Genomic DNA, 11,890 nt, shown 5'->3' with positions numbered 1-11,890 from the left:
CAAAAGACAACATTCTCCCAATTTGGCACACGATGGAACGGACGGAGGAGCTCATGAAACATCCAACAAATATGAACTATTCACTAACACCTGGTGACATCACTGATATTCAGTATACATTTTAGCACAATCTTGCCTTTTACACCCAATGAAATCTGTTTCAACAGATAATCGAGCCTGAATATTCTCTGTCGTTGACGATTTATGTAGCTAAAGGGTCATCATTGAATGATTATTATATCAATATTCAGGCGTTATCTATAAAAGTTGAGATATCAAATTTAGTGATGCTCGTATAATCACAAATTCCTTGATAATGAAGTGTACAATTATCAAGATGATATGTTGAAGATAAGAGAGTTCTCTCAAGAAACGCAGTTGCAAATAAACGCCACAAAACCCTTTTCAGAATCATTCGAAAGCTCTGCTCGAAGCAGAGGCCATTGTACGATTCCGACTATAATGATCACAAGCATGTGCGTATGAATGACTATCAGATAGTGGATTCCGGGGTAGAATATATAGGTCTTCAGCAACCCATGCTTGCCGTAAAAGGTGACTATGCTTGTCGTAAAAGGCGACTAACGGGATCGGGTGGTCAGGCTCGCTGACTTGGTTGATGCATGTCATCGATCCCAATTGGGTGGATCGATGCTAATGATTTTAATCACTGGATTGTCTGGTCCAGACTCGATTATTTACAGACCGCCGTCATATAGCAGTAATATATTGCTGAGTGCAGCGTTAAACAACCAACCAACCAACTAACCAACCAGATAGTGATGATACCTGGCGGTTGCCAAAAAGTAAGCGTATCCTGCCCCATCGGTTCTACCGTCACAAACACATACAAAGACAAGTCAACAAAGACGAGAAAACAAGCTGTTGTTCATATGTCAATCATGTTTTCAGAAGACACTGGTGTACTTTCGGCTTTTAACAGATACTACACACATATAAAGGTGTTGTGAGTATTCATAGTGACAGTCCCTTTGTGAGAAGAAACCAATATATGTCCCTTTCAGTTAGGAAATAAAGCTGTTGTAGTTTATAGTTATTGTGCAGTAAGATAAATAAAATTCGGGGAGAATAACGTAGTATCTGGGGACTTCTGCAGTATATTCAGCAGAAGCTATTTTCTTGTGAGCAGGCTGCTGTATTACACGGAAACGGTTAGCATAGTTGACCTCGTGTGGTACAGTGCTACTGCTGTACTGTGGCGAGGCTGTACTGGTGTGTTGCGTCAGTTTTCTGGTCTCATGTTATGTCGTATCACACAGATGCATTATAATGTCTGATGTATGTTGCTCCCACATCATATATTTACTGGATACACACTTTTCAGACCATTATCGAATATTTACTTAATATAGGTTAAAGTGAGTGAGTGAGTATGGTTTTACGCCACTTTTAGCAATATTCCAGCAATATCACGGCGGGGGACACCAGCAATGGGCTACACACATTGTACCCATGTCGGAAATCGAACCCGTGTCTTCGGCGTAACGAGCGAACGCTTTAACCACTAGGCTACCCGACCGCCCCTAAATAATATAGGTTAAACATTGAGTATCGAGGACTGTTTGAAATGCAGTTCGACGATGCCAGAGAGAGTGTGTCTGTTTGCCACCTTTATATACGTTGTCTTGTACTTCCTTAATCGATGTTCATGGATACCAGCTCGCATGTGTACCCGTAGGGTGATAACCTCGGGCCCTTTGATGCGAAAAGAATGCTTACTTTACACCATTAAGCTGAGGTGCGTTACTTACCTGGAAGTGGTCAGCCCAAGGTAAATCAATCACGTATAATTCACAAATGGTATATATAAAGGACGGGGGAAACTGTTCCATCATCTCTTATCTTCACCTGCCGTTGAGACACAGATACGAGTAAAGACCAAACTGCAAGTACTAATTTAAATTTTGCTTGTGATATATATGTATACTTTTAATTTTTGATTCATCTGCTGCGCATCAGGCTGTTTTCAATCTTTATGTTGAGCCAATTCATAAAAGTCCGAATATGTAACATAAGACGTTCTTGTAAATTGAGAAATATATGAATGCGGGTGAAAGCAAAACTGATAACATAATTCACAATGAGTGGTGTGAACTGAATTTACCAGATGAGTAACGATAACATGCTATTTTACCTTTCTTGACAATAATTTTCCCGTTACTCAATAGATACTCAAAATGATGAAGATAGTCGCCGCTCTTGTTGCCTGCCTGGCTGTTACCGCCTTTGCCGAGCCTACCGGTCTGTATGGTGGAATTGGCGGGTTGAAAGGAGGACTGGGCGGAATTGGCTACGGAATGGGTGGATTGTACGGAGGCCTTGGAGGTCTTGGAGGCTATGGAGGTCTATACGGAGGCATGGGAGGTCTATACGGAGGCATGGGAGGTATATACGGAGGCATGGGAGGTCTATACGGAGGCAAATACGGATACGGCATGGGAGGTCTGTACGGAGGACTCGGGGGCTATGGTGGTCTCTACGGAATGGGAGGATACGGAATTGGATTGGGAAAAGGTATTTCACAAAATATGATATCATTTGTTTATCGTATCCGTAAATATACCTCCAGTCTCGTTTGCAAAATTGCATAATTTACCTATGTGGTATTACTATTTTCAGCGACAAAGCTGATGACATTTACAAAACATCTTTAAAACTATTCTCTGCTTTCTCTAATATTTGGTATAGTTTATCATGCAGCTAGTTTCAAGACTTCGTTGTGACTTATCCATACATCCCAACTTTATTCTACTATTTTTTTGTTTCAGGTATCGGCTATTATTGAGTTATTATCACCTGCAGTGTGATGCTGGCTATTTATGTATTTTCTCAAACCAATGGAATTGGTTCAATAAAATCTTGTCATATTTATTTACGCCTTGAAATTTGTTTGAAAATCTTAATCTGAATTGAATGTTCACAATGGAAGAGTGATCTATGTTTCTCCATATTGTAAACTCTGGACATAGTACGTGTTGTCGACCAATATCCAAGCACACTTCAATGATATTGCGTTTTACTGCTAGCTAAGATATCAACTACTGAAATGTGCTATTAAGTTCCTGAGGAAACCGGACATGATGATAAGAGGAGGGATTTTATGCTTGATATATCTCCCACCAAATGTCACTTACCCGAGTTCATGTTTCACGGGAATGTATCATTTGGGCTGCCAGGAAAGGGTTTGATGGCCATTTGAAGTACCATAATATCTGGAATTGGCTGTCTGTATTTCAATTTGCATTTTAAAAACATGCAGCGAAACAAATAAGCAGGCGTGTCAATTTTTGTCAAAGCAGTCATTGACGGTATCAAGGGGTAGACAGTGTGCACTGTATTGAAATGCAAATGTGTGCGCTGTCCTTGAAAATGAGCGAAAGTTGTATTCAGAATACAATCTACATGTTGTTATGGCGCTTTGTATAAATAATATCTGAGCTGCTGCAATAAAACAAACCCGAAAGCCATAGTGATGTAGAGCATCAAAACAAATGTTGCAAGATTCTTACTGCTTTGGTTAGAAGGGAATGCATACAGTTGGAATTTCCATGACAATAACATATCTTTACAGTTTATCAATTACACAAACAAAACGATTGAATTCAAAAGTATCTATTAAATACGCTTGTCCGGGTATAGCTTATCAAACTACGAATTATTTGTAATTTCCATCAAACATGTACTTCTTGATTTGATGATGCAATTTAACATTTTGCATACTGCTTATGTAATTAATAGGAGAAGTATCTATATAGATATTTAGTTGTGTGTTTACTAACCACCTTCCCTGTAGGCGCTATTTGTAAAATACATATTGATTAAATCAGAGCGCGAATTTGAAGATTCCGAACTGGATTGGTAGGATTGAAGATTACAATGAACAAACAAATAGCTAATATATCCCTTTTGTTTGATTACAAAGCAGAAGTGACAATCATTTATCAATACAAAGGAGATTGCATTTGGTAACTGTAGAGAGTGAAATTCAGCGGAATAAATGGTCCAACTTTAAAGCGTGTCATAAGTCTTTATAACAACAACCAGACTGTAAAAACAAGTCGTTTGATCATGTCTATCTTTGAAAACACCTTTGTGTTATACTTTAAGAGCATTTTCTTCTGAAAACACACGTCTTTACTTTTAGATGTACGGTTTTTCTGGGCAACCCTTATATAGTTACACATTGTCAAACTGATTTGCGCGTGTTTTATTCTTGGTAAGAGTTTTGGTCTAAACACGACTTAAAAGAACACAATCATCACTATCACTACTGCTTCATCATGTCAAGGGCATACGTAAAGGGTAGAGACGATTTATATACTTTCTTCTAATGTTTACGACCTAAGACTCAGCCGAAGATTAAAACACGTTAACGTGAGTTATTTGCAACAGTGATTAAGTATATATGCAAAAGTATGAATGGCTGAGACATTGTCAAAAGACAACATTCTCCCAATTTGGCACACGATGGAACGGACGGAGGAGCTCATGAAACATCCAACAAATATGAACTATTCACTAACACCTGGTGACATCACTGATATTCAGTATACATTTTAGCACAATCTTGCCTTTTACACCCAATGAAATCTGTTTCAACAGATAATCGAGCCTGAATATTCTCTGTCGTTGACGATTTATGTAGCTAAAGGGTCATCATTGAATGATTATTATATCAATATTCAGGCGTTATCTATAAAAGTTGAGATATCAAATTTAGTGATGCTCGTATAATCACAAATTCCTTGATAATGAAGTGTACAATTATCAAGATGATATGTTGAAGATAAGAGAGTTCTCTCAAGAAACGCAGTTGCAAATAAACGCCACAAAACCCTTTTCAGAATCATTCGAAAGCTCTGCTCGAAGCAGAGGCCATTGTACGATTCCGACTATAATGATCACAAGCATGTGCGTATGAATGACTATCAGATAGTGGATTCCGGGGTAGAATATATAGGTCTTCAGCAACCCATGCTTGCCGTAAAAGGTGACTATGCTTGTCGTAAAAGGCGACTAACGGGATCGGGTGGTCAGGCTCGCTGACTTGGTTGATGCATGTCATCGATCCCAATTGGGTGGATCGATGCTAATGATTTTAATCACTGGATTGTCTGGTCCAGACTCGATTATTTACAGACCGCCGTCATATAGCAGTAATATATTGCTGAGTGCAGCGTTAAACAACCAACCAACCAACTAACCAACCAGATAGTGATGATACCTGGCGGTTGCCAAAAAGTAAGCGTATCCTGCCCCATCGGTTCCACCGTCACAAACACATACAAAGACAAGTCAACAAAGACGAGAAAACAAGCTGTTGTTCATATGTCAATCATGTTTTCAGAAGACACTGGTGTACTTTCGGCTTTTAACAGATACTACACACATATAAAGGTGTTGTGAGTATTCATAGTGACAGTCCCTTTGTGAGAAGAAACCAATATATGTCCCTTTCAGTTAGGAAATAAAGCTGTTGTAGTTTATAGTTATTGTGCAGTAAGATAAATAAAATTCGGGGAGAATAACGTAGTATCTGGGGACTTCTGCAGTATATTCAGCAGAAGCTATTTTCTTGTGAGCAGGCTGCTGTATTACACGGAAACGGTTAGCATAGTTGACCTCGTGTGGTACAGTGCTACTGCTGTACTGTGGCGAGGCTGTACTGGTGTGTTGCGTCAGTTTTCTGGTCTCATGTTATGTCGTATCACACAGATGCATTATAATGTCTGATGTATGTTGCTCCCACATCATATATTTACTGGATACACACTTTTCAGACCATTATCGAATATTTACTTAATATAGGTTAAAGTGAGTGAGTGAGTATGGTTTTACGCCACTTTTAGCAATATTCCAGCAATATCACGGCGGGGGACACCAGCAATGGGCTACACACATTGTACCCATGTCGGAAATCGAACCCGTGTCTTCGGCGTAACGAGCGAACGCTTTAACCACTAGGCTACCCGACCGCCCCTAAATAATATAGGTTAAACATTGAGTATCGAGGACTGTTTGAAATGCAGTTCGACGATGCCAGAGAGAGTGTGTCTGTTTGCCACCTTTATATACGTTGTCTTGTACTTCCTTAATCGATGTTCATGGATACCAGCTCGCATGTGTACCCGTAGGGTGATAACCTCGGGCCCTTTGATGCGAAAAGAATGCTTACTTTACACCATTAAGCTGAGGTGCGTTACTTACCTGGAAGTGGTCAGCCCAAGGTAAATCAATCACGTATAATTCACAAATGGTATATATAAAGGACGGGGGAAACTGTTCCATCATCTCTTATCTTCACCTGCCGTTGAGACACAGATACGAGTAAAGACCAAACTGCAAGTACTAATTTAAATTTTGCTTGTGATATATATGTATACTTTTAATTTTTGATTCATCTGCTGCGCATCAGGCTGTTTTCAATCTTTATGTTGAGCCAATTCATAAAAGTCCGAATATGTAACATAAGACGTTCTTGTAAATTGAGAAATATATGAATGCGGGTGAAAGCAAAACTGATAACATAATTCACAATGAGTGGTGTGAACTGAATTTACCAGATGAGTAACGATAACATGCTATTTTACCTTTCTTGACAATAATTTTCCCGTTACTCAATAGATACTCAAAATGATGAAGATAGTCGCCGCTCTTGTTGCCTGCCTGGCTGTTACCGCCTTTGCCGAGCCTACCGGTCTGTATGGTGGAATTGGCGGGTTGAAAGGAGGACTGGGCGGAATTGGCTACGGAATGGGTGGATTGTACGGAGGCCTTGGAGGTCTTGGAGGTCTTGGAGGTCTTGGAGGCTATGGAGGTCTATACGGAGGCATGGGAGGTCTATACGGAGGCATGGGAGGTATATACGGAGGCATGGGAGGTCTATACGGAGGCAAATACGGATACGGCATGGGAGGTCTGTACGGAGGACTCGGGGGCTATGGTGGTCTCTACGGAATGGGAGGATACGGAATTGGATTGGGAAAAGGTATTTCACAAAATATGATATCATTTGTTTATCGTATCCGTAAATATACCTCCAGTCTCGTTTGTAAAATTGCATAATTTACCTATGTGGTATTACTATTTTCAGCGACAAAGCTGATGACATTTACAAAACATCTTTAAAACTATTCTCTGCTTTCTCTAATATTTGGTATAGTTTATCATGCAGCTAGTTTCAAGACTTCGTTGTGACTTATCCATACATCCCAACTTTATTCTACTATTTTTTTGTTTCAGGTATCGGCTATTATTGAGTTATTATCACCTGCAGTGTGATGCTGGCTATTTATGTATTTTCTCAAACCAATGGAATTGGTTCAATAAAATCTTGTCATATTTATTTACGCCTTGAAATTTGTTTGAAAATCTTAATCTGAATTGAATGTTCACAATGGAAGAGTGATCTATGTTTCTCCATATTGTAAACTCTGGACATAGTACGTGTTGTCGACCAATATCCAAGCACACTTCAATGATATTGCGTTTTACTGCTAGCTAAGATATCAACTACTGAAATGTGCTATTAAGTTCCTGAGGAAACCGGACATGATGATAAGAGGAGGGATTTTATGCTTGATATATCTCCCACCAAATGTCACTTACCCGAGTTCATGTTTCACGGGAATGTATCATTTGGGCTGCCAGGAAAGGGTTTGATGGCCATTTGAAGTACCATAATATCTGGAATTGGCTGTCTGTATTTCAATTTGCATTTTAAAAACATGCAGCGAAACAAATAAGCAAGCGTGTCAATTTTTGTCAAAGCAGTCATTGACGGTATCAAGGGGTAGACAGTGTGCACTGTATTGAAATGCAAATGTGTGCGCTGTCCTTGAAAATGAGCGAAAGTTGTATTCAGAATACAATCTACATGTTGTTATGGCGCTTTGTATAAATAATATCTGAGCTGCTGCAATAAAACAAACCCGAAAGCCATAGTGATGTAGAGCATCAAAACAAATGTTGCAAGATTCTTACTGCTTTGGTTAGAAGGGAATGCATACAGTTGGAATTTCCATGACAATAACATATCTTTACAGTTTATCAATTACACAAACAAAACGATTGAATTCAAAAGTATCTATTAAATACGCTTGTCCGGGTATAGCTTATCAAACTACGAATTATTTGTAATTTCCATCAAACATGTACTTCTTGATTTGATGATGCAATTTAACATTTTGCATACTGCTTATGTAATTAATAGGAGAAGTATCTATATAGATATTTAGTTGTGTGTTTACTAACCACCTTCCCTGTAGGCGCTATTTGTAAAATACATATTGATTAAATCAGAGCGCGAATTTGAAGATTCCGAACTGGATTGGTAGGATTGAAGATTACAATGAACAAACAAATAGCTAATATATCCCTATTGTTTGATTACAAAGCAGAAGTGACAATCATTTATCAATACAAAGGAGATTGCATTTGGTAACTGTAGAGAGTGAAATTCAGCGGAATAAATGGTCCAACTTTAAAGCGTGTCATAAGTCTTTATAACAACAACCAGACTGTAAAAACAAGTCGTTTGATCATGTCTATCTTTGAAAACACCTTTGTGTTATACTTTAAGAGCATTTTCTTCTGAAAACACACGTCTTTACTTTTAGATGTACGGTTTTTCTGGGCAACCCTTATATAGTTACACATTGTCAAACTGATTTGCGCGTGTTTATTTCTTGGTAAGAGTTTTGGTCTAAACACGACTTAAAAGAACACAATCATCACTATCACTACTGCTTCATCATGTCAAGGGCATACGTAAAGGGTAGAGACGATTTATATACTTTCTTCTAATGTTTACGACCTAAGACTCAGCCGAAGATTAAAACACGTTAAAGTGAGTTATTTGCAACAGTGATTAAGTATATATGCAAAAGTATGAATGGCTGAGACATTGTCAAAAGACAACATTCTCCCAATTTGGCACACGATGGAACGGACGGAGGAGCTCATGAAACATCCAACAAATATGAACTATTCACTAACACCTGGTGACATCACTGATATTCAGTATACATTTTAGCACAATCTTGCCTTTTACACCCAATGAAATCTGTTTCAACAGATAATCGAGCCTGAATATTCTCTGTCGTTGACGATTTATGTAGTTAAAGGGTCATCATTGAATGATTATTATATCAATATTCAGGCGTTATCTATAAAAGTTGAGATATCAAATTTAGTGATGCTCGTATTATCACAAATTCCTTGATAATGAAGTGTACAATTATCAAGATGATATGTTGAAGATAAGAGAGTTCTCTCAAGAAACGCAGTTGCAAATAAACGCCACAAAACCCTTTTCAGAATCATTCGAAAGCTCTGCTCGAAGCAGAGACCATTGTACGATTCCGACTATAATGATCACAAGCATGTGCGTATGAATGACTATCAGATAGTGGATTCCGGGGTAGAATATATAGGTCTTCAGCAACCCATGCTTGCCGTAAAAGGTGACTATGCTTGTCGTAAAAGGCGACTAACGGGATCGGGTGGTCAGGCTCGCTGACTTGGTTGATGCATGTCATCGATCCCAATTGGGTGGATCGATGCTAATGATTTTAATCACTGGATTGTCTGGTCCAGACTCGATTATTTACAGACCGCCGTCATATAGCAGTAATATATTGCTGAGTGCAGCGTTAAACAACCAACCAACCAACTAACCAACCAGATAGTGATGATACCTGGCGGTTGCCAAAAAGTAAGCGTATCCTGCCCCATCGGTTCTACCGTCACAAACACATACAAAGACAAGTCAACAAAGACGAGAAAACAAGCTGTTGTTCATATGTCAATCATGTTTTCAGAAGACACTGGTGTACTTTCGGCTTTTAACAGATACTAAACACATATAAAGGTGTTGTGAGTATTCATAGTGACAGTCCCTTTGTGAGAAGAAACCAATATATGTCCCTTTCAGTTAGGAAATAAAGCTGTTGTAGTTTATAGTTATTGTGCAGTAAGATAAATAAAATTCGGGGAGAATAATGTAGTATCTGGGGACTTCTGCAGTATATTCAGCAGAAGCTATTTTCTTGTGAGCAGGCTGCTGTATTACACGGAAACGGTTAGCATAGTTGACCTCGTGTGGTACAGTGCTACTGCTGTACTGTGGCGAGGCTGTACTGGTGTGTTGCGTCAGTTTTCTGGTCTCATGTTATGTCGTATCACACAGATGCATTATAATGTCTGATGTATGTTGCTCCCACATCATATATTTACTGGATACACACTTTTCAGACCATTATCGAATATTTACTTAATATAGGTTAAAGTGAGTGAGTGAGTATGGTTTTACGCCACTTTTAGCAATATTCCAGCAATATCACGGCGGGGGACACCAGCAATGGGCTACACACATTGTACCCATGTCGGAAATCGAACCCGTGTCTTCGGCGTAACGAGCGAACGCTTTAACCACTAGGCTACCCGACCGCCCCTAAATAATATAGGTTAAACATTGAGTATCGAGGACTGTTTGAAATGCAGTTCGACGATGCCAGAGAGAGTGTGTCTGTTTGCCACCTTTATATACGTTGTCTTGTACTTCCTTAATCGATGTTCATGGATACCAGCTCGCATGTGTACCCGTAGGGTGATAACCTCGGGCCCTTTGATGCGAAAAGAATGCTTACTTTACACCATTAAGCTGAGGTGCGTTACTTACCTGGAAGTGGTCAGCCCAAGGTAAATCAATCACGTATAATTCACAAATGGTATATATAAAGGACGGGGGAAACTGTTCCATCATCTCTTATCTTCACCTGCCGTTGAGACACAGATACGAGTAAAGACCAAACTGCAAGTACTAATTTAAATTTTGCTTGTGATATATATGTATACTTTTAATTTTTGATTCATCTGCTGCGCATCAGGCTGTTTTCAATCTTTATGTTGAGCCAATTCATAAAAGTCCGAATATGTAACATAAGACGTTCTTGTAAATTGAGAAATATATGAATGCGGGTGAAAGCAAAACTGATAACATAATTCACAATGAGTGGTGTGAACTGAATTTACCAGATGAGTAACGATAACATGCTATTTTACCTTTCTTGACAATAATTTTCCCGTTACTCAATAGATACTCAAAATGATGAAGATAGTCGCCGCTCTTGTTGCCTGCCTGGCTGTTACCGCCTTTGCCGAGCCTACCGGTCTGTATGGTGGAATTGGCGGGTTGAAAGGAGGACTGGGCGGAATTGGCTACGGAATGGGTGGATTGTACGGAGGCCTTGGAGGTCTTGGAGGTCTTGGAGGCTATGGAGGTCTATACGGAGGCATGGGAGGTCTATACGGAGGCATGGGAGGTATATACGGAGGCATGGGAGGTCTATACGGAGGCAAATACGGATACGGCATGGGAGGTCTGTACGGAGGACTCGGGGGCTATGGTGGTCTCTACGGAATGGGAGGATACGGAATTGGATTGGGAAAAGGTATTTCACAAAATATGATATCATTTGTTTATCGTATCCTTGAATATACCTCCAGTCTCGTTTGTAAAATTGCATAATTTACCTATGTGGTATTACTATTTTCAGCAAAAAGCTGATGACATTTACAAAACATCTTTAAAACTATTCTCTGCTTTCTCTAATATTTGGTATAGTTTATCATGCAGCTAGTTTCAAGACTTCGTTGTGACTTATCCATACATCCCAACTTTATTCTACTATTTTTTTGTTTCAGGTATCGGCTATTATTGAGTTATTATCACCTGCAGTGTGATGCTGGCTATTTATGTATTTTCTCAAACCAATGGAATTGGTTCAATAAAATCTTGTCATATTTATTTACGCCTTGAAATTTGTTTGAAAATCTTAATCTGAATTGAATGTTCACAATGGAAGAG

General features: G+C 39.1%; 2 protein-coding genes across 4 annotated transcripts; both read left to right on the top strand.

Moving 5' to 3' along the window:
* The first annotated feature begins 1,888 nt into the window (after positions 1-1,888).
* Positions 1,889-7,346, top strand: LOC125381177 (acanthoscurrin-1-like). Of its 3 annotated transcripts, none has more exons than XM_048397724.1 (3): positions 1,889-2,346; positions 6,803-7,009; positions 7,264-7,346. In XM_048397724.1, exons 1-3 carry the CDS (start codon positions 2,199-2,201, stop codon positions 7,278-7,280), a joined length of 372 nt encoding a protein of 123 aa, XP_048253681.1. In that variant the 5' UTR covers positions 1,889-2,198; the 3' UTR covers positions 7,281-7,346. The 3 variants fall into 3 exon arrangements, with proteins under 3 accessions (XP_048253681.1, XP_048253683.1, XP_048253682.1); XM_048397726.1 differs by having other exon boundaries at positions 1,890-2,346; positions 6,821-7,009; XM_048397725.1 differs by having other exon boundaries at positions 1,891-2,346; positions 6,812-7,009.
* A 3,485-nt stretch (positions 7,347-10,831) lies between these two features.
* LOC124129779 (acanthoscurrin-1-like) lies at positions 10,832-11,810 on the top strand. Its single transcript, XM_048397731.1, has 2 exons — positions 10,832-11,474; positions 11,728-11,810. Exons 1-2 carry the CDS (start codon positions 11,129-11,131, stop codon positions 11,742-11,744), a joined length of 363 nt encoding a protein of 120 aa, XP_048253688.1. The 5' UTR covers positions 10,832-11,128; the 3' UTR covers positions 11,745-11,810.
* Positions 11,811-11,890: the final 80 nt, after the last annotated feature.

This window comes from Haliotis rufescens, unplaced genomic scaffold, assembly GCF_023055435.1.
Source record: "Haliotis rufescens isolate VD_foot unplaced genomic scaffold, xgHalRufe1.0.p SCAF_17, whole genome shotgun sequence".
In the NCBI taxonomy this organism is placed as follows: domain Eukaryota; kingdom Metazoa; phylum Mollusca; class Gastropoda; order Lepetellida; family Haliotidae; genus Haliotis; species Haliotis rufescens.
This window is presented reverse-complemented; position numbering and strand designations above follow the sequence as displayed.

Coding starts and splice junctions, on each gene's coding strand:
- LOC125381177 (XM_048397724.1), top strand. CDS start 2,199: ATGATGAAGATAGTCGCCGCTCTTGTTGCCTGCCTGGCTGTTACCGCC. Junction 2,347..6,802: donor ATTGTACGGAGGCCTTGGAG/GTCTTGGAGGCT, acceptor GAGGCCTTGGAG/GTCTTGGAGGTCTTGGAGGT.
- LOC124129779 (XM_048397731.1), top strand. CDS start 11,129: ATGATGAAGATAGTCGCCGCTCTTGTTGCCTGCCTGGCTGTTACCGCC.